At 34.4% G+C, this 23,699-nt stretch overlaps 1 protein-coding gene across 5 annotated transcripts in view; it reads left to right on the top strand.

Moving 5' to 3' along the window:
- Positions 1-2,095: 2,095 nt before the first annotated feature.
- Positions 2,096-23,699, top strand: part of PTPRD (protein tyrosine phosphatase receptor type D) — a 276,887-nt gene continuing 255,283 nt past the window's right edge. For all 5 annotated transcript variants that reach the window (XM_085307099.1, XM_085307065.1, XM_085307073.1 and 2 more), the window contains exon 1: positions 2,096-2,260. In XM_085307099.1, the coding sequence (XP_085163225.1) occupies positions 2,176-2,260 (85 nt within the window). In that variant the 5' untranslated portion in view covers positions 2,096-2,175. The remainder of the gene's footprint in view (positions 2,261-23,699) is intronic.

The raw sequence follows: 23,699 nt of genomic DNA on the forward strand, positions 1-23,699 counted from the left end.
GGATCCTTTCTGCCTTCTTTACAGTACTTGTGCTAACTTGGCCTAACATACTGGCAGTTGACTACAGAGGGATGAATAGCTGAAGAGAGAAAGCAAAAGGAAAAATGTTTCTTGGAAAACTTATTAGTGTATTTATCCCACTCCTCTTTCTTCTCAAGCTTTTATTTGTCAGGTTTGGTGATCCATCTCTGCATTTGCAGACAGGCTGTAGATGATAAAGGCGTGTTCGTATATCAGGATAGTGAGATGTTTAAAATTCTGTTTTTTCCAAGCAATAGTTATTTTTCTCTTAGCTATCACATTTAATATTTTGGTTTGAGTGTGTGGAATGTGTGAAAATAACCTTTAGTGCCTTGTTAAAAAACACTGATGTAAAGCGTACATCTTTGTGGTCACCTTTATTCTTCCATTGCTCGCCCTTATTAATTATTAGTGTTATTTCCTTTCCACTTCCTTCCCTGCCAAAGGCAGCAATTTATGGCACAGACTCAAGTCATCCTAAACCCATCATATTTCTGCTGTGTGCACGCATATACTTCAGCTAGACTGTTTATGTGATCATACAAGGGGCTCCCTTCTAACTGCTGCAGTCTAGCAGAAGCAAAATGAAAATCACCTCTTCCTTAAAAGTGCATTTCATACATCTCCATCTTTGTGATAGCACTGGAATCACTGTGTACCAGTTGGCTCTGATACGCTTGCACAGACACAAATTGAGTCCGACAGTACTGATGTCTCATGGACTTTGCTGTCATTTGAAATGCCAGCATGAAGATGGTAGTGATTGCAGGGGGGTGGGGTGGGGGGGAACTGGTGCCCTCAGCACTTTGTCTATGAGGATTTCTTAGATTTGTGTTTTTTGATGGCAGAGCTGCTTCAAGAGATCATTTTACAAAATAGATTGATAACAGCAGTGGATTTCTAGCAGCTGCTCATGTGTTTTCTTCTTCCTTGAGTAGAATCTTTGAGCTTAGCACTGTACTTTAAAATGGGCTCTTTATACCACCCACAAATCTGTAAGATCCATCTAGTGGAATGATAATTGGTATAATTCTTTCTCCTCCCTTTTGGTTTTTATCTTCACTGCATAGAAACCTCTCATGCGTGGTAATGAAAAAGATGGTATCTGTTTTCCTTATTGTGATAAAGCTGGATTTGAGACCTGCCAAAGTTTATGTTACTGTTCCTTAGAAAAGCACAACTAAATCTCAGTGTTATTTTACTGACACTAGCTGTCCATTTTGGGATATCTCTAGTATATTCTATGAGAGGGAGAAGCATTTTTATATTTTTTTATTTCTAATATTACTCAGGTGTAGTAAATTTAGACAAGAGTCAGACACACTGCTTTTTAAAAGCAGGTACTTGAGCTGTAGTGCTCAGAATATATTATATTAATTTGTGTTTCATAGTAAACAAGATAGATTGAAACCATATCTGAGCCCTTTATTCCAGGTYGAATTTCTTTTTTCTTAGGTATAATTCAGATGTGTAGAGGTAATCAAAACAGAAATTTTAACCTTTGGGAGTTGTTGAACCAAAATTAGATGAGTTCTGAGGTATTAACATAGAAAGCAATAAGCTGGCATTGCAAGTCTGTCTTTAAGAATACTGTAAGAAGCATATATTTTAAGAAGCACATGTAGCCCTTTATTCCTACCCTGACATCTGTCAGGGCGTCAGCTCCCAGTATGCTTCTTACAAGTGAACTTTTTCTTCTGAGTGTTGAATCTGCTTCAAAGCCCTTCTTACATCATGAGTATTCCAGCATTGTGTTATATTCATACTTCATTAAAAATGATAGTTTCTGTGATTCAAAAGGTGCTGTTGAATACCAAAGACAAGATTTAGAGTGTGATAGATACTTGATTATGGTAGAAAAAATTTACTGGGGATTACATTTGAGCAGTGCGAACATCTATGTTACCTTGCATCTTCCAAAATAGGCCAGTGGCATGAAATGAATCACGATCTCTTTTCTTTTCTTCTTTTAAAACTATTTTGCCTTAAATTGTGAATGTTTATAAAGAAAATCTCTTCCCTACTCCTGCTAACCATATTTCTCTCTTTCTTTCTCTTATCTGTTCTACAGGCTCTGAAAATATTTCATCCAAAATTTCAGACGGGACAGACTCGCAGTGGCTTCTAAGCCCGTGAGAACGAGGCTGCTAAAGCATGCTGGTGCCAAGCTGTCGGATGATGCACGTAGTCAGGCTAGTGGTGGTGATCCTGTGCTTGCTACTCTGTGCTGATGCTGAAAGTAAGCTCATTATTCATTTGTGCTGAGGTCTTGGCCATGATGAACACTTTTGTTTTCAGCTGGCAGTTACTAAAAGTCTCTGAATGAGTTTTCTTTTGACTAAGTCTTAAAACACTRTGAGGTCCTATCTGGATCACAGCCAGTATTTGAATGGGATTATTTACGCAGCTTCCTTACCATTTTCCTCTTAATGCCCCTTTCCTTAAACAGCTAATGGTTCCTACCCTTGTTTTTGTTTATTTGTTGGTGGAGACTATTGTCACCAACTTCTGCAGTCAAAACAAAGCCCAACTTTGCTTACCAAACATTAATTATATCTCTTAGAAACTTCTTTAAATGCTCAAATATTTCTTTCTTAAGTTTGGTCAAAAAAGCAAACAACTCCCCCTCCTTTCTTCCCTCTCCCCTCCCCCCCGCAAAATAATTTTGGATCCAATTAAAATTCCAGGCCCTTTGTAACTGCTACAACAGCTGTTCTAATGTATTATTTCCGACAGCTGTCGTGGTGTACAGTATTCAAACAAATCAAGCAGAACTGACAACTTAGTGGCTGGCCTCAATGTGTGAGGATTCAGTGAGGAAAGGCATCTATGTTCACTTCTGGTTGGGGGGAAACTGTTGGGTTTTGGTCAATTAGCTTACCTATTAATGGGAAGATAGTATCTTCTTTTTAATTAGGAAATCATTAGGTCTATCTTGTTTACATATGTTCTTTCTCCCAGCTGTCCTGTGTTTTTTTGAGAAGTAATGTGCAAATGAGAAAAGCCATTTGCTTTCCACCTGTTGACCTGCAGGTTTGCTACAAGCTGTTCAGTTCACTTGATTCTGGGATATTTTCCTGTTGTGTCTTCCTGAGTCTCTAGAGATAAATCAACAATCAATAACTTTGTTCTAGCTCTGACTCTCAAAGACTTCTGTGTTTTTCTACACATCTATGTAAAACAAAGGAGAAGATTAGTTAAGTGAGAACCCACAAGAATAAAACTGTCATAGGTAAGATTGGAGTAGTCAGTAGTAGTCAGAAAGGCACACTTAAAGAGTTCCTTATATTGTGCACTGCAGGCATACTAGGTTACACCTGTAAATCAGATATAAAGTCTTTCCACTTTCCAACTATAGTAAGACTTTCTTGTTTTAAATGGAGCACTATGCAAGTGAAGTAAATGGGGGAGGGAAAAAAAAAACAAAACCAGAAGTGTACAGAAAATACATGTTTGTGGAGTACTGACAGTTCAGAATATTTGGCTTCTTTCCAGGAAGATAATGACCAGCTGGGATAGTTGTGTCTAAGGTGAAGCCAAGGATATTTTAACACTTTAGCCAGCAAGTAATTAACTGGGATATGGGCCCAAATGCTGGATGTTTCTGCAGTTTTAAAATATCATCTATTTTAAAAGTAAATTTTATCCTTAGCAGACAGATTTTAGAATCTATTATACCTTTTCTGCTTAAGATAATKGAAATATCCAACCTGCTGTGGGCTAGTAGTGAAAGTTTTTTTGATTTGGTAACCCCAATCCAGTAACAACTTGTAAAAAGGCAATCTAACAGCAGTGACTTGCTCATTAATTCTGTACTCATGAGAGAAGATCCTAATTTCCTTAATCATGTTAGTTTTCAGCTGTAAACAGAAACTTCAGTCTTTCATCATTCTTCTCTTGGGGGGAAGGGAGTATCATTTTTTGAAGGCTGCATATGATTCACTATAAAATTGGCTGTTCTATAAAAATCACCCAGTATTGATTTTAAGAGAGATTTGCTTTTTCCAAAACTGTTGTGTTCCAGTGAAACCAGCCTGGACAGTAGTTTACATTTTAAAAGATTTACATTAGGAAATAAGAAAGACTAAAATTGATGTTTTAATAAATACTAGTAGTGARTAACTTCTGGTTTTAGACATAGGTACTAAATACTCATATTCTTTACTGGGTCAGTGTATTATCCCAGACTAAAATTGATGTTTTAATAAATACTAGTAGTGAATAACTTCTGGTTTTAGACATAGGTTCTAAATACTCATATTCTTTACAGGGTCAGTGTATTATCCCAACTAGAGGACCATGCAGACACCTCTTCAAGATAACAAAATAATGACCTCTCGTTGATTTCCTCTTTTAGACACTAATTTAGACCATACTATTGTGTTTTGTGATCATTAATATTTTCCCATTGTGATCATTAATATTTTCCCATGGTTATATTAGATAGGTAATATGCCATGAATGCGTTTAGCGTGTAGTGAATAGGAAGCCCTTCATCCCAAACACCCACTGATGATCTTTTCACAAATTTGCAGATTACAAATTAACTCAGTGTTGTGCCAGAGGAACTGACAAAAATTAATCCTCTCTGATTTTTTTAGATGTTCTTGTGGTTATTAGGCACCACYAGCTAGGGTTTTGGGGTTAGAGGAGAGCCAGACAAAGGAAAATACATTAACATACCTTCCTTGGAGAGGTTTGTAGCATTGCAGTATCAACTATGGCTATTATTTAGTAGAGTACTTGTATATTGTTGTTATTGGCCAATAAAAAAAAGAAAATGACCACTTCAAAATGTTGATAAATATTTTATTTAACCAAATAATTAAAAGATAATTATTTCAACTAATGAAAAGATGAGAAATATTGCTAGAATTTTGGAACTAAAGTATAGTGGAATAATTTCTTTTGATATTCTTTTCTTTAAGAGATAYCAAAATTATTTAAAACAAATTCATTCATGCTGTATATTAGCCAAGATTGTAGGTCATGGTCTCTGTTAAAACATTCAAGAATAGTGAATAAGCAGACAATTGTGCTAAGAAATAATAGAGCAGATGTCTCCTCTTATTTTACTCTTTMCAACTTTCCTTAGGGAAGAACTGAGCTGAACAGTGTAACTTATTTCCTAGTGACAGAAATGCAGTTGCTAGCTTCATCATTTAAAAATGCTGCTTAGTTAGGTAGAGTTTTGAAAAGTATATTTCTATAAGTCTTTTTAATCCTCTGTTGTTTTGCTTATTAAGAGCTGAATATGAAAAGAGAGAAAAATAACTCCAGATTTTCTTAATTTGCACTGACTTAGTTTCAATTTCAACTAAAAAGTTTGTGAAACACTGAATGTAAACTAAAGAGGCTTAGAATAGCTGAATGCTACTGTGATGTATCCTGTAAAGTCAGATTTGATGGTATCATTGTATTTAAAATCTGAACAAATACAGTGCTGATTGCCATATAACTTACTCCTCTGTCACTTACTTAACCCAGGAGACTAAAGAAAGAAACTATGATTGTCAAGGAATTAATATGCATATATTAATATAGGTATACATGTAAGTATAAATACTTAAATATATGAATATAAATGGCAAAGCAAACAAGATTGAAAGGCAGCAAATTTATTTTTACTGTTGTGCCTTTTATTTAAAGTAAACCAAAGTGTTATTTGTAAGTGTAATAAGTGAAGAATCTCGGAGGAATATTTCTTGTTGAGTTGACTTCATTTATTTTGGGGTTATATTTGTTTATTTTTAATATTAACATTTTCCATACTTATTATGCCTGGAGATTGTGTAATTTATGAGGAAAAGAAATGTTAGTTTAGCCTTTTTGTGGAGGGAGAGCCTGCTAATTGATAGCATTTATCATTGGCCACCTTAATCTCAGTCGTGTAAATAGCAATTGGATTAAAACAAAACTGTGTATCCACTGAGACAAGAGTTTAAGTTGTATTAGTGAAATTAAATATTGTCTGCAGGCATTGTGCCTTCCTACTTTGTAGCAATTTTATCAAATTCTTGCAATGCATACCCTGCCCTCTCTTCCCATTAAAGAAAAGCCTGGTAACTAGCTCTTCTATATGCCCTGCTGCTTTCCAGTCAGTTTGTTTAATTCTTTTTGTTCATTTTTGGTTACATAGCTTCTGTTCTGATATTTTGCTTATGCTGCTTATTTTGGGATGTTGTGTTTGAAGAGAAGCCACAGTTCTTTTTTCACTCAGTAAGAGTGGTTGCAGCTGAGTATAAAAAGGCAAACAGAAACACTAACCATAAACAATGTATTTCTTATATATTGCTCCCATGCATAATTTTTTTGGACWATGAATAGTGCTTAGTTTACTTTCTGGCTTCTGTTGCATACGTGCCAGARAGCATCAAGCTGCCTGACAGAAGCGTCTTTAGGTCTTTTCTAGACCGGAATCTGGAATGGCTAAAATTAATGCTGAGAAGACAATGACTACTTTTAACAAATGTTCAAGTGATTGAGATGAAATGGAAGACAAATTCTTGTCTAAACAAGGTCTTAGAGTGTAGTTTAGAGTTGATGAAATCAAGAACAAAGAGGCTATTTTCCTTTTTTCTTTTTTTTCCTCTCATTCTGTTTGGTTTTTTGATTCTCTTTTTGAAAGGACATCTTTTTTTTTTCCCAGCTAAAACCAGTCCTCCCCTTTAAAAATATTTGATGTTCTTTGACAAGGTGAAACCCATTCATACAATCTGCATTCAAACTTTTTTCCTAGAACTTCTATACAATGGTAAATTAACCAAAATAGATTTTCTGAAGTAACTACCCTACAGTAATTTCTCTATGTAAATCTTGCAACTGAACATAGAGAGTTTATACTAAAAATACTATTCCAGAATAGTCTTGCAAGTCCTATGTGCAGGCAAGTCAGATGTGGAAATGACAAACTTTTTTGTATGTGTGTATGTTTTGTGGTAACTAACTAAATATCTGTTATACTACATTTAGATTTAAACTCTGACCTCGTAAAGAGATTACCTAAATTACTGCTTTCAGTTATAGGCAGTAACATTAAAATTGTCTATTTTTTGTAGGTCATTTTTTTCAGTATCATCAATCTTYGTATTTTAATAATGATAGCACACATTCTGTGTAAAATATACCCCTTTGTTTACATTGCTATTTCATTTAATGCTAGTGATGAGATCACTGCAAGAAAGCTTAAATATGTACTGTTGTCTGCCTTTTCTGAAAAAAATGCTTTCAGTCTTGTTTTATACTCTTTTTTTAAAGAGTTTTTATATGCTCTTTATAGTTCAACCCTGGGACATTTTCCAGTTGATTTTATAAAAAGTGCTTTATAGTAYTATGACAGTAATTTTATATTGTGCTTGTTAAGTCTGCCATTAAAATACATCAAGTAAATCACCCATCAGTTCTCAAAAGTTTTATTCTTAGACAGAAGCAGAACAGCCTGTTGTAAGAAACCATTCTGGATGTATTAATTTTTCTCTATACCAAAGTGAAGGCTTTGAAATATATATCAGACAGGAGAATCATGGGAAATGAAAATATTATGTGATTGTTCTAAAAGTAGTGACTCAGTCACAAAAACTACAGATAATACAGGTATTTGCATAAACAGTATTTATTAACCTCTAATTTATCAAGCCCTTAAGAACAAATTTGAATAATGTAGTTCCTTGAGAAGCCATAATTACCAGAATATCTGTTTAACTTCCTGTAAGCTATCAAGTACTGATAACTAAATTGAGGGCTGGTTGAGAAATATATATTTTTCTAATTCAACTAATTTTAAAAAGGTGTTTGGCTTGTGTCTAAATCAGGAAACACTAAAGCATTTCAAAATTTAGTATGAACAGAGGATTCTTGTGTATTTTGTAAATTGTATATTCAGAATTAAGTGTTGCTTACCAGGGCCTTGAAGTACTGAATAAACTGAATAGCAGCTGCAGAAAATTTTCCTGAGCATTTTTGTGAGTTTATCACTGCAATAGTGAAGATTACTGCCTTGTCAGTTTTCACAGCTGCTGTTAATTTATGTAGTTTCTGGCCCCTACCTCCCAAAAGCAGAGAACTGAACAGAGCTGAGTCCTAAGCTCATGAATCAGGACTCAGAAGCCTTTGAGCCCTGGCAATATAGCCTCTGCCTGATTATAGGAGCAATTATTTTGATTTTGGCCTAAAAAGCCCACCTTTGGGGGATTTTGTGAAGGTCACACAAAACAAGAGTCAGGAGACCCAAGGTCTCTTGCAGACCACAAGAAATCTAGATAAGGAAGATATATTTTAATGGGGGAGAAGCAGTGGGCAAAACCACATCATTTAGATGAAAGCCAGCTGTTTACAGAAAATGTATGCAGAAAAACCTCAGTGTGGGTAACTAGCTCACTCTGTGCAATTCCCTGTAGCATCAGTAATGACCCTTGGCGGATGAAAGTATACGTAGTTTGAGTTTTTCCTTGTCAGAACTGGCATAATAATTCCAATGTGTCTTTGGCTGATAGAGTGCTTAAGAACATTTCTACATACTTTAAAAGTTTAGTAGATGTAAATCAGAGCCTTTATATAGGACAAATTCTTGGGGAAAAGAAAGCGAAAAAAGCCAGCATAGAATTCTTGATATTTCTTAGGTTGTATTCACACAGCAAAAAAAGAAAAAAACCTAAACCTACTACTGTGGTGATTTAGATTTCTTATCTGAGGTTTACTCCTCAGTAGCTGAATTGGAGATAATATCTTCAATAATGGCATGCATTTCTGCAGTGAACTTCTGTCTCCAGTCTTAGCAAATCACRTAGTATCTGAAAGTATACAGAAAAACTGCCATCCAATCTTGTTCTCCCTCCATCATTCAGGAAACACCCTTCACCCAAGATTATTATATTTAAGATCTTATTATCTTAAATAGCATCTGCTTGAAACCATATTTACTCAAACGAGTTAGACAAATGCTGATAAACTGGTTCTTTTCTAATATCATCCTCTCAAATTTTTATGAACATTCATAAATTTTTATGATCTTTTTGGTGCTGCAAACTAAATTAATTTACCTGTCTTGTTCTTTTAGAAGTAGTAAAGTGTAGAGTAAGTTGCATCTTGATTTTAAATTACTAATAAAAGAGGTGTAAATGTAATGTGTATAAATCACCACTTTTGCTTTCACTGACTATGTAAAAGATTGCAGTGTAAATATTACGAGAAGAATGAATATAGTATGGTAATGTCAGTTGATGAGAAAGTAATTAATTTGGTACAAATTGAAGAGACTATATAATTCAACTTGAAATGACTCGTTAAAGGTGAATGTGCATGTGGAAAATGATCCTTCTAGTTTATAAGAAGTACTGGGAAGTGATTGCAGACAGCATTTTGGACATAAGCTTACTGTGTGAAATAACAGTAATTAACAGAACTTCATGATGCATACCATACTGTAAATGAGGATCGTGATAGGAATAATTGTGAATTGATATTTAAGACAGTACCTTTATTTTTTGCTATGAACAAAATATGAACCTGTGAAAATGAATACAGATACGTACAATGAAATAGAGTCTTCCTGCACTGAAAATGTTATTCAAGGAGACAGAAAAAAAATTAAAGCAAAGAAAAAATAGTATATCGAAAAACAAATATTGGAAAATCTGATGTGATTAGGGTCATCAAAAGTGCTGTGTAGTAGCTGAGCCTAAATTGCTCAGTCTTTTGTTAATTAGGAAATTGAGAACAGCTTGTCAGGAGGTTATAATTATTTGTGAATAGTTGCTGTCCTACTGTCCTACTTCCTAAAGAGAGAGTTTTTGTTGAAGAATATCTGTCTTCTAATTCTGATTTTATTGCTACTGAAGTATCTTCATATTCTCAAGTTTCATGCTAAAAAGGATTTTTGAGAGCCTTTTCCCACTAAGACTGCTGTTCAGGAAGACAATTTAACAGAACTTTAAAATTTATTTCACTGGGTTATAAACTCTCCAAATCAAGATGCTTTTGAATTTTACTTGGATAGACTTTCTCTTCTAATTTGTGCTTAGGAAGCTAATTTTTAAATAATGTCTATTTTCCAAGCTTTCTCTGTGCTTTGCTCTTCAGTAGCAACATATAGATAGAAACAGGAGTGTACTGCTGTTGATTCTTGGCACAGGGAAATAAAGAAGGAGGAGGAGAAGCAAGGGAAAATTATAATAAATTTATTTTGGCAGTGAGAGTTAATTATATATGGTCATTTTCTGGAGAGTCCAACATGGGTCTTTCCTTTCCTTTCCCCTCCAATAATTTGATGAATGTTTTAGGAAAACATCTAAAGTAATTGAGAACATTTGCAGATGATGCATGGATTTGAAGAGAGAAGTAATCATTTCATCACCTGTTTCTAATGAAATTACGTGTGTTTTAACAGTGAGGAATGTAAGGTCATATATCAAAGAAAAATGGCATTTGCCATTTATATATCTTAGAATGTAATGACTTTCAAAATAAATTAAAAGTTTTAATGAAAAATGTCCTTGTGTTAAGATATGACAATACATTTGGTGAACGAATTTTTTTATTTCATAAGCAAGGCTAGAATGAATGGGAAGAGCAAGGCATTTTAACCCTATTTGCATGGGATTAGTCAGACTAATAAGCATTATCAAAATTTAGCCCAGATTTTTAGTTCTCAAAGAATTGTTGAAAAACTGGAGAAAGTACAGGGATAAGCAAAGCATTGCATCCTTCCCCTCTTCTCAGCCCTATTGAGGCCACATCTGGAGTACTGTGGCCAGTTCTGGGGTCCCCAATACAAGAGAGGTGCAGCTGCTGAGCTGAGTCCAGCAAAGGGCTACTAAGATGATTAGGGGAGTGGAGTATCCCTCATAGGAGGAACGGCTGCAAGAGCTGGGCCTGTTTAGCCTGGAGAAGAGAAGATTGAGGGAGGATCTTATCACTGTGGATAAGTACCTGAAGGGGAGGTGTAAAGAGGATGGGGCCAGATTCTCCTGCATGATGCCTTGTGATAGGGCAAGAGGCAGTGGGCACAAACTGAAAAACAGGAAGTTCCATCTGAGTATGAGGAAAAACTTCCTGACGGAGCACTGGAGCAGGTTGCGCGGAGAAGTTGTGGAATCTCTTTCTCTGGAGATACTCAAAACCCACCTGGATGCAATCCAGTGCAACATGCTCTAGATGATCCTGGTTGAGCAGGAGGATTGGACTAGATGATCTCCAGAGGTCCCTTCCAACCTCAACCATTCTGTGATTCAGTGATTGATTCAGGCTTGGGAAAATGCTTTATCATCTTAGGTGACAAATCAATTTTGTTTATAAAAAAGCTATTATTAAAAGACTTATTTAAAATTATATATGTATGTTTTCTTTGAGAGAAGGTAAAGATTATTAGGGAGAATTTTACTTAAATTTGAAAGGGATTTAACAATAATCCATTYGGTAATTCTGGACAATTATAGTATAACTCTGGAGCAAACTACTTAAATAGCAGTTTAATATATATGTGTGTGTGTGTGTATATATATGAATATATTCCGATTAAGAGTGGATGCATTTTTTTAACTTCAAACAGAAGATACTGGGTTAACACAGGATTGATAAGGGGAATTCATTTGACTTCTGTTTATGTAAAAGACAGAACTATTTTTTAAATCTGTGAATAATTCTACCTGAGGAAAATGTAATGCAGGAAAGAAGGAGGTAATGGGGTATGATATAGACCTTAGTGAAAATATATCTTGAATAGTGTATGCAGTTCTGATCTACATATCTCAAGAATGAAACAACTGGCAAGATATGGGGATTAGGCAAGATACGGGAAATGACAAATGAAGTGATCCAGAGAGTGGAGCTGCTGCCCCATGAAGAAAGACGGATAAGACTGGGACTGTTCCATTTTCAAGAAGAGTATGTAGGGGGCAGTGTTGGGATTATGACTAAGATTTGCAAAATTATGAAGGAGGAGGGTAAGGTGAAAGCAGAACTGATGTTCACTAGYGCCATAATAGCAGAGGTGTGGGCATTCAAGAAGTACTAAGGTTCATTTAAAGCAGATAAAATATTGGGGGCCTCTGGAACATGCCAGGTCATGAAAACAGTCAGCATATGTCGTTTCAAAAAGAAATTTGAAAAATTCATGGAAGATGGGTCCATAAATGAATGCTAAAAGGTCAAACAGGAAAATACTCTCTAACATCCCTAAGAAATATGAGGAGAATGGGGCTCAAAAATCATTTCTGGTTAATATGTTCAAACAGTACCTTCTGTTGCCACTGCTGGAGATGTAGTAGTGAGCTACAAAGAGCTAGGATGACCTGATAAGGTATTCATTATGTTCCCTTATTTAGAAATATAGATATTTTTGAGACAGGTTTCACCAGGTTTTGTTTACATCTGTACCTTTCCAGAAAAGTTTTCTTGGAGCTTCTGTCACACTGTTGGTGTAGTTGAAATCTATGAGGTGAAATGAAAAATGATGGCAAGCACTTAGACAAGTCCATTTTATAATTCTGGGATAGTACAATGGTGCTGTTACAGATGGTGAAACTCACATATCTGACAGCAGTATGGCAATGTGTAGTGTTGCTCTGGGGCAGGAGAGATAAGGACAAGCGATGTTTTGCAAGGTGTCTTCTGATGGTTTACAGGTCACAGGTTAAATAACAAAAGAACATGAGTGAAAAATCCTAGAGTTTATTTATTTGTTTATAAATAATTGCTTKTCTTCAGACACGCTTTGTATGAAAAAGTCAAGCATGTCCACTGACCTTTTTCAGTATCTATGGTCTAATGAAAGTGACTTAAAGGTTKTAGCATCTAAATATGTATGCATTGTGCTGAAAAAAAGTAGAGGCAGATTGTGACTAACAATGATTTTTGAACATATTAAGAAGATGACTTTGTATTTACTGTATTGAGTCCAGCTTTTCAAATCAAGTGAGTAAGAATTTCCTTAATAGTATGAGTGGTATATACCTTTTCTTTTAATTAAATATCTTGTAAGAAAATAATTTAGATTCCCATAGAGTTATTTAGTAGTATGCATTTAAAGATCAATCTGTAATTAAAGATATGTTTGTTAAGATTTAAGTACTGTATGAAATAAAGATGTAGTTATAGTATCCCTTTTAAAAATTCAATAAGCTTTTAATCAATGACTACTTAATTAACATACATTAGCTGCTTGAAACAAATGTTTTTTATGATTGACTGTAGCAATAATTATTCATCAAGTAGCAATTAACTCTTAAAACTATGTTACAATGCATTCAAACATTTATAAACTAATATCTGTATCCATTTACCTATGTCAGGAACTGTAGCAATGAGCACTATTTTATTAATACAGTACAAAAGTGCAAATTTTACAGTTTCAGTCTTACAAAAGTTGGTCATATAAGGGAATACATGCTTGTTTCTAGTGTCTGAAGCTTTTATTGAAGTTCATGAATTATTACAAATTATTTTAGAAGTTAACTAATGTATCAAAAATATTTGGCTCTGATTATGATATTGAAAAAGTATTATTCATACCTTTTACAAGTAGCTTCAGTCAAAGTGATAGAAAAAGATACTAGAATCTTTTTGTTTTATTTTTCCTGACCCCACACACACATTTGTAAAGTGAACATCAATCTCTTCATCTCTTCATAGATTGATGCTATGCATTTAACTTAACAGCTTGATGTTGGTTATTAACCATGAATTATAGACTGATAAAAATATTACTATTAAATGGGAGTGCTTTGGAGACTCATAACTATAATGATGTAGATAACACAAGTAGGCTAAAGATAGCTTTTAGATGTATATGAAAAATTTATGGGACTTTCCCATGGCAGAAAGTCTTTTGAAAAATTTTCTTGGCTGCACAATATTTGACAGTAGCTCAGTAGTTACACAGAGTAGGAGTTCATTTGGTGTATTGAGAAAAGCCGCTGAGTATTCCACTTCATGGTTGATCTCAATTTAGATGACTGATAGGTCATATAGAGACAGTTGAATGACAGCTAAAAACTCTGCATAAACTTGATCCTTAAGAGTTAAAAAATGTGCATAAAATTGGAAAATTTTATTTACGTTAAAATATCAGTTCTCCTCAGCCAAAGTATTCTCAGACTTCTAAGCTCAGCTAGCTGTCCTGATTTGCTTAACTTTTCAGTAGCCAGGAAATTCCACCTTTTCTCTGGAATGCACCAAAGCGTTTGTTTCTTTYGGACGTGTAGACTAATAATTCTTTATGGCTCCTCTCTAATATCTGCTCTTGTTTGGCTAGAGTTTAAAGTTACCTTTATTAGCAACTGTTAATTCTCTGTTCTTGATGAGATCTGCCAAGTCTTTTGCATGGTGTAGAGGGCTTTTTTTGTTTTGATTTTCTTTTGTTTRTTTTTGAGTATTTTTAAGTACATGTATCAATGGCTCATTCTCCCCTGCAAAATACACCTTCAAGTATAACCTTGGCAGAAGAGCACAATACTCTTCAAGCAGGAAGGTCAACAGTTTGGATCTCTTTGATGTTAATAGATCTGTGATGTCTTTCCATTTTATAAAGAAAGCAGTCTGAAGGATCAAGGAGAATAAAAAAAAGATTCTCTAATGYGAGATAGAACCAAATCTTATCCATTCAGTTTTTAGATTGTGTAYCAAATGATGTTCTTTACCATATTCCTTTTATTAATAAGACAGTTACACGTTACTAATTACATATTACTGTTTTCTTCTTAAGTGATCAACAGAATATAAACTCTACCGTTTTAGCTACTGATGTCTTAAAGCAGAAAAAGCTGTCCTCTTTTGTGGATAGACCAGTCTCAGAAATGAAGTTTCTTAGGCATCTTGACTGTGGGCAGAAGGGGAAGAGGACATACTGAGACTCCTAGATTAGGGGAAGAGGACTTTTATCTTACTGTTGTCWTAACTGTCACTGCTGCACCCTATGTCAAGCTATCTTTTCAGAGGTAAATTAAGAATCCTGATTTGCAGTTCTTTGCCCTAGCCAGTATGTTTGGATATTACAGGTAAATTTTAATAACTTGAATCTGTGGATCAAATAAATAAATAAATAAATAAAAGTAGAAAAATGCATCTTGCTATCTGGGAGACACCTACTAGAAAAATGCAAGGCAGGTAGTGTGGTTTTGAGGAGAACTCTTTGACATTACAGTGGTAATCTATTAATCTCAGTGGTAACCAAAAGATTTTTATTCTTTTAGAAGGCTATTCAAATTTCTTTCTAATAAATGGTTGAAAAAAAAGCAAAAAGCTCAGACTACATCCCATATGCTGAGTYGTTTATAGTCAAATGTTTTGACTATATGCAGTTTTAAGCAATATTTTAAATCCCAGGTCCATGAAGGTATTTCACTGATGATCATTTCTGATTACATTACTGTTTTAGTGAAAATAAATAAATTATTCTGTTGCTTTTCTTCAGAAGTGAAGTTATGTTCCTTGAACACATTTCATTTGTCTTCAGAATTTGCACATGGTCTGGAAAAGACAGTTAACATTGTGGTGATTTAAAAGTGAATAAAAAACACAGGCACAAATACCATTTATCCATAAATAGTATTTTCAGGATGATTTAAATCTCATAGCAGTATTTGTCTCTAAATGTTCCTAACAAATGCTTCTTTAAAAAAGTGTGCCAAATATCTCTTTTGCCAAAACATCTAAAATCATACACAGCAGAGTCTAAAAGTACTTTTGCCTTTACCCTTTTTTTCCATATTTTCAATGCCATTGTTGTTGATGCCCCAGTCCTTTTTTGGCTAGAGTTTGACTATTCAGTCTTGAGTTCTGCCTATCAGGGCAGTGCATKCCACTGTCACTCTCCCTGGAATATTGGGCAATTTTATCTCCTACCATCTTTGGCCAAAGCTGCTTCTGGAAAAGCTGGAGTGCTTTCTGACCGGTGGTGGAGGTCAGGAAGGCATGTTTTTTGCTCTGTTCGAAGGAGGCAGTACTCAGGTGCTGGGTGTCCGGATGAGCCTGGGTGCACACAGGAGGAGTCACTCTGTAGCAGCAAGGCCCATGCCAGCAGTGTGGGGACACCACCACCGTGCATGTGCTTAGTGCGCTGTGGCACCAGAGTGCAACCCTGATCCCCTGTTGCCCCACTGGTCTGCCTTTGGTCTCTCCCTGCTAGCTCCGCAGTTCTGGCAGTCTGTATCCTCCTTCGACCCTCTCTAGTACTTCCTCTGCTCCCTTTTCCTCCTCAGGTGTAACTGTCTCTCTGTTCTTCCTCTTAGTAGCTGCTCCCCTCCCCCCTTACCAAGCAAAGCAAGCACCCAGTTTCCATAAATGCTTGTGGAATCTGATACTGAAGTGACGTCAATTATGCATCACAGAACAGAAAGCAGGAGCAGTCATGAGGGAAAAAAAAGACTGAAAAATTCATCAAACCAATTTCATCCGAGTTGCAGAAACTCATTAAAGGTCAGCAAGGTAGCATTGCAACATAGAGCTTGAGTAGTAGATTCTTGCTCTCTTCTTATTCAAATGGACTCCCTCCCTCCTTTTTTTTTTTTTTTTTTTTAATTTTAGATATCTAAAATTGTTTTTACTTGAGCAGACTATTTCAAAAAATGAAAAGATCCTTTTGGTAATAACTATTTTGAATGATCAATCAGTCAGACAAGACTGTGTTTCACCACTTCAGTGAAGAAATGGTGAGCTCTCATTAATGACGTAAAAAGAATAAAACTCTAATTTTTTATCTCTTGTCAAGACTAGAGAGCTCTTTTCAAGAGGTGTAAGTGTGCACAAGTATTYCATTTACTCCTTCTTTAAAGAAAAAAAAAGGAACAAAAGAATTTCCTTGGTCCTGTGCCTTATTATTTACAAACAGAAATTTGGAGGAAAACTATTTCTTGATTCTAGCAGATTTTACTAGAGTTTAGCATGCTTTCCCAACTTAGAAGGATATGGGACCTGTGGAATTACAAGCTCTCGCTCTCTCTCTTTTTTTAATCTTTCTGTGAATACCACTGGTTTTCTTAATGCAACCCTTGTGTTTTATTGGTTGTGTTTTGTTCTTCCTTAAGACTGAAGTGGCATAGACTTCACACTTTAAGTACCTTGTAAGAGAAATGTAATTTTCAAAGTCCTATCCTAAAAATATAAAGTTTGGATAAATTTAATCGATTGTGCTTTGCTGTTGTTCATTGTCTTAATTAGTTTGGGTAATTAAATCATTAATTGATTGGAGTTGATCTTTTGCTAACAAACAATAAAGCTTAATACTCTCCTGCCTGATCCCCTAAGACCTACCATTTCAATTCTTCATGCAACTCTGCAGTTACGGTGTACAGTCAAGGTATAAAGTCATGGCACTGCCCTAGAACTCTCCAGCATGAACAGCAATAAGCAGATTAACCTAACCCATTGGATATACTTTCAGAGAAACTACTTCTTGATGAGTATTGCATCGGTGGAAAAGGAAAACAACAATAAGCTGACTGTAGCTAATTAATGCTGGACAACAAACCGTATAACCAGGAGTTCATGATGTGGACTTGACTGGCTTTTTCAACAGTAAATTTTCATTGTTCATGGTTTTATGAGGCTATTCTTATGTGGATGTATATTTCAGTCAAAGTGATTTGGGTACAGAATCTTGACAATCCTTCAGCCTCCCACCTCCACATTATTTGACTTCAGGGAGTGAACTCTTTTTCATAAATACATTTTGAGTTGTTCTAGATTGTAGATGCCTTCAAGTGAAGTGTGTGAGTGAAATCTTGCCCAAATGAAGTCAACTGCAAAAATCGTATCTGAATTACTGAGACCAGGACTTAAATCTTCTATTACATTACACTGTATGAAACATTTCATCAGAGCTCCAAATTCAGGAAGTAAATAATTGACACACTTTAATTAATCAAGTTTAAAATAAAAACTGTAAAAACTAACTGGAGATCAATTAAAAGACTCCTGTACATGCTCAGTATATTTAACTATACCAAGTTTTGAGTAGGCCATCAGTGTTCCAGTTGGTGAGATTCCAAATCTCTTCCAGTCACCCAAGCCATTTGAACAATGCATATGTCCTTTGCTGTCTTACATTCTTGATTATTTTGTGAAAAATCATTAGCTAAAAAGTTGGTATTATTTACTGTTTTATTGAAGTAAAATATAGCATGAGCTTAATGTCTAGAAATATCTATTCAAAAAGAGCCACAATTGTTTTAGAGGTGCTTAAACTTGTATTAATAGTGCAATAAAAATTTGAATATTGTTCTGAATTAGTATATAATTTTCTACAGAATTACAAGAAAAAATAAATTTCATTAATACATTCCAGAATTTTCTGTTTCCCTCGTTTTCTAATCAAGTTTTGGACAGGAGAAGGAGTAATGGCATTTAAAGATGGRTGGCAAAGATGAATTATATTTATTTCAAGCATACTCCATCTTGAGGTGAAGGTTACATAGAATGTGTTAAAGCAAAATTGTAATGTTTTATTATTTATGTTTGTAATTGGTATATTTAAGTTAAATATCTGTAGTTATAAGTCATAAATTATATATTTTTTCATCTGTTCACTGTTAGACTGAACTGCCAGTCTATTTTCAAAAAAATTGAGACATCTCGTAGTGACCAAAGCTTTATAATTCAAGGCATTATCTCTCTAACTGGTTACAAGTAATAAAAGCACATCACCATACCTTTTTGTCATTAAGAGATGATCTCTGCTGTACGGTGGAACTATGCAACTGAGTAATACTGTTTGTGAAGAGGGTGAGTGATTAGGAAAATTGGAATTTAAGTACAAGAAAATGATACAGCAGCTGCTTGATGATGGTGAAAAGAGTTCTAAAACAGAAAAAAAAATGCTTTTGATCCCCTTACGCTGGCTACTTTTCTATGCCATAAGGAATTTGAGGGCTGATTATAAACAAATGTAAACAATAAYTGTGCTTTCTTTTTGATGGTGGCACAATTTCCCTAGTGAAAATAATACTGGGATACTTTGCCATAAGAATAAAATAATGCTTTTCACATTTAGTTATTCATCAGTGAATTGTTACACAGAGGTAAGTGTAGATAGTTTGGACCAACTGAAATCAGATATGATTTAATAAAACTTTGCCTGCTACTGAAAATAGTGATCTTTGAAGAACAATGCCTGTGGTGTTCTATCTCCAACTACAAAACCATATTTGAATTGTATCCTAGCTTTAATATGTGATGTTTCCAAGTAATCTTTAATTAGTTACCTTTACTACCTTAGGCTTTTGCTTAAAAAAAACCAAACAAGGACAGATGTATTTTTCTGTTCATTAGACTTCTGTTCRAAATTGATGGGCATGCAAAAAATAGTGTTCTTGTATAAGATTTCTTAATTAGAAAGAAGAAAGAACAAACAGCTTTAGTAGTCTGGAATTGAGTCAAACCTACTCCTAATAAGTAAATGAGTTTCAAGACTTGAGATAGTATCAAATACTGTAAAGAAGATTCACAAATACATGCTGATAACCAAGCTGTCAAATTAATTTAGAAATGCAAATCTTTTAGATGTAAATAATTTTAATATTTGCAAATCAAGATGTTTGATAGCCACTGCAATCTTCTTTTTAATGTACGTATTACTGAGATGTGTGTACAAGGATTGTGCGTGCTAATTACAGTAACCTTTTAAGAAGAAAGCTCCAATGCATACTAGAAATGGTGCTTAATACCATTTATATATTAGTAGATTGCTAAAATTGTATTTATTGAGATTGTCTCTTTAATAGGTTCATAGTTTAAGAAAAAAATGTTCTCTTTCTCTTAGGAAAGGCAAGGTTTGTGGAGACTGGAAAAATATACTAATGAATATATTTTTAATTAATATTTTTTTAATACAGCTCTTATTCCATAGAAGCACATACATTGTAAAAAGATTCTTATATATTTGAGCAGTTGTAGCAATATTACAAATACATGCTGTGTTGGTTACTCTCTACTGCTATGTATTTAATACCAAAACTGTCTTAATAGAGCCAAATTTGAGTATATGTTAGCAATAGTAGATCTACCAAATTTCATGTAAGTTTGTTTTCCAGCTTACTTTATAGATAAAATGAATGCTGACAGAATCTCATGTGATAGTATTTCAGAGTAACTTTCTTCAAAGAACATTTAGGTTATTTGATATTCAAGGTACATGAATACTGTCTCTTTTGAAAAGCATTTCTCATATTCTAATATGCAGACTTATCTTATCGCAGAAGTAGGTAGAAATCATTAAATGAAATGTATTTTCCATTGAAGTACATATGCTTGTTATTCATGTGTAGCCCACTGACATCAGCTTCAGCTATTCTGTTCTGTATAAAGAATAGACTTAAATGAATTATAAATGAGGCATTGTGATTGAAATCTTGTCTGAATATAAAAGATATTTCAAGGAAATATCCAGGAAATAAATACAGTGATAAAACTTGAGAAATAGAATAATATTGTAGCAACCTAACTTTTAGGCACATTAAAGTATACATGCTTTCTATTGTTCTCAGTTTTATTCAGAACTTTGACAGCTGCTGTCTATCTCTCTGCCTCTCTTCCTTCTTTTCTTCCTTTTGGAACTAGGTCAAAATGGCCTTTCAAACAGCCCCTTCTACTGAGAAGAAACTTGGTTTAGTAACTTTTTATTTAGTGCTTACTCAAATGTGCTAAGCATGTATTTTTCTGTGTCTTTTCACATTCTGACTGATGAAAGTTCCTGAAGAAGACAGGAATTGAATGGACATAAGAAAGTCAGTGTTTCAACTAAAATTTATACTGAAAATAGGAATTTAAACATACTTTATATTCATAAAAATATGTAAATTATCCTGAGAATAAACCAGTGCATAGATATTCTGGAAAAGCATAAGTCATGTGAGAAGAAGGTAGAGTAGATATTTTCAAATAATATTTTAGTAACCAAAGCTAGGTGTGAAATACACTGTATTATTTCTCTGCTATTTATCAGTAAGCTCTTACCGTTTTTAGTTTAAATAATAATTACAAATAATACTACAACTAATAGTTTATAATTGTACAATAATGCAACTAATAATAATTAGAATTATACAAAACTCTYGGCAAGCACTGTCTTCTGTAGAATAGGCAGTTTTATTTGAAGAAGTCAGTTAATTTACTAAACAGGTCTCACAAACAGTTCTAATAGTTCAGTGACTTTCGTATGAATTCTCTTGGTGCTATAAGTAGTGCTGTTCAGAGTCTAGAGTATCATTTTTCACACATTCATACTACTTACTATTTTTCTTYTCTTTCTGCTTCTCTCTTTCTTTCAAGCCCTCTGCTACTGACTGTACACTCACAAAAGTGGTCTTATCTTTTTGCCATGTTGGTGAGCACTAAGTATGTCAGTATTATAAGAGATGACAGAATGAAAAGGAGCATAGCCAGCAGTGTTACCTGATCATACAAACATTTTGTTTGTTTGTTCCCTATCATCCACTTTATGTTTTTTGAATTTGAGATTTGACATCTTTGATCACCTCCATGTAATTGATTTCCCTTAYATTTTCTCCCCTAAAACACTCCTTTGGTGTTTGGAACATGGATCTTGCTTCTACGCTAATAGCAATGTGCATTCCTTACATTTGTGTGTTCAAAATTCAAGCAACTGAAGCTGTCGTGTATTAAGAAAATTCAGTCAGCAATGCCTCTTCCTTTATTTTTGGTTGGGTTACCGATCTGCTAGAATTCTTTTGGCCTGGATGTCTTTGAGAGATGGAATAAGTTCCAGGACCGCATCTGCTGAAAAAGGTACTCAGCAGAGCYGTAAGGCCTTTATATATCATCAACCAAATGCTGCTTTCTGAACATGCCAGTTACCAGTATCAACAAYAATTGAATTTACTTGGGGAAACCATAGCAAGCAAAAGTTCAGCGCTGAAGACACACCTGTATAATGGCACCTTGGACAGAACTATGTTAACTGCAAATTTGAATTATCCGTATATAAAAAATCTATTGCACACAGATAAATCAGAATTTAAATCTACATCCAAGCCAGCTTCTGCTCCACACAAACCATGTCATGGTGAGTTAGTTCCCCAACACAACAGCACATCAGCTAAATAGAATGGTGTCACGCATAAATACTAACCACGATTCTTGTTTTTCCACTTTGCTATGCACCACAGCTTAGTTTCTCTGGCCACAGCTGCAAAGAACAAAGTGATTTCATTGAAAATTTTTAGCATATATTGAAATGAAGAATTAGGACTTTAGAAAGTAGAAAGATGGTATTAGTRTATGTCCTTACTTTTTTTGTTTTGTTTTGTTTTCGTTTTGATAAGACTTTAATTCTTTGCTCATAGACTGCTAGTTAATTTTTTTAGCAAGTTTAAATATTTTTAATGTTGCAGTGCTGATGGGTCAAATGATGTAAAATGTGCTTTTCCCCCTGCACTGTGTGTGAAAGACAGCTCAGATTAAAAATTAGAGACAATATCCCTTTTTTCTTCTTCACAAAATGGACATTTCACTCTTGAAATATAGAGAATTGATGATGAATATTTTAGTAAATTTTTAACCTTTGATTCATTCCCAGACATTTGAGGTTTGTAGAGTATATTGCCAATTCCATGTTTTTTTCATGTTCAGTGTGCTTGCCTCCAACTTTGTCAGAGAATGAAATATTTGCCTTGTCGGACTAAACATCTTGCTATCATTTTGTTTTAAGACACTTTTGAAAATAAAATTATCTGCAATAGGAAACTAGTATACCTGTGTTCTAAAATACTCTAACCTAATCATTCATACTTTTGACATTCCTAATCTGTTTCCACAATGTGTATTTTTTTTCTTCTTTGATATAACTTTCTAATGTGTCTGAGAAATGGGTGTCCAACTGCGGTTAATTTTACCTGGGTCTGAGGGTTTAAAAATCCAGTCTAGACTGGTGAAGTAATTTAAACAAAGTCAGTAACAAAGCCAGTGGCTGAGCATGTATTAGAATGAAGGTATTTTTCTGCTTTTTTAGAAGCTCTGCTTTACTATTTCATGTAATTTTTGAAAAAGTAGATTTTTTTGAAATGAAATATCAGGAGGATCATAGAATATTAATATGAGGATGTTTAGCGTTGTGTTATAGAATAATAACATTTACCTATCAAACATTAGAAGAAATTTTTATGTAGCACTTAAAAAAAACTACTGAGCTTAATTTTGATTCAGAACATGACTCTTTTGATAGTTAATACTGTTTTATAATTTCTTGCCTGCATTGATTTATGGCAAGTTCATACCAGAATTGTTATTTTTACCTTATGGGCACAATGAGTAAAGCAAATAAAATGAAGAGGGRAAAAAAAAAAAAAAGAAAAAACAGCATTTTTGAGTTTTCTGTGTCTTCTTTGTACAAAAAGCTTAATAAGCTCATTTGAAGAATTAGGTGCAATGCTTTAGGGGAAGAGAAGATGCTTGCCAATCAGAAACTCATCTAGCTTTGATTAAAAAAAAATCAGTTGTTGGTAGTTCCATGTTAATAAATTCTTGATCTTTCCACCATCCACCATCCCCTCCACTTTGAACATTTTCTGCTGATTTGGATGTTTTACAACCCATGTCAATTCCCAAGAACTGTCCTTGTGGTTCTAGTTGTGTGGAGAGATCCTCAGAAGGGGCTAGGAGAATGTGTAGGTACTTGAAGTAGTCAACAGGTTATGGCTTGGATTATGACTTCCCATTAGTCATAGTTTATA

The sequence above is a fragment of the Rhea americana genome, unplaced genomic scaffold (genome assembly GCF_003343005.1).
Source record: "Rhea americana isolate MKP2758 unplaced genomic scaffold, rheAme1 scaffold_103, whole genome shotgun sequence".
Taxonomy (NCBI): Eukaryota; Metazoa; Chordata; class Aves; order Rheiformes; family Rheidae; genus Rhea; species Rhea americana.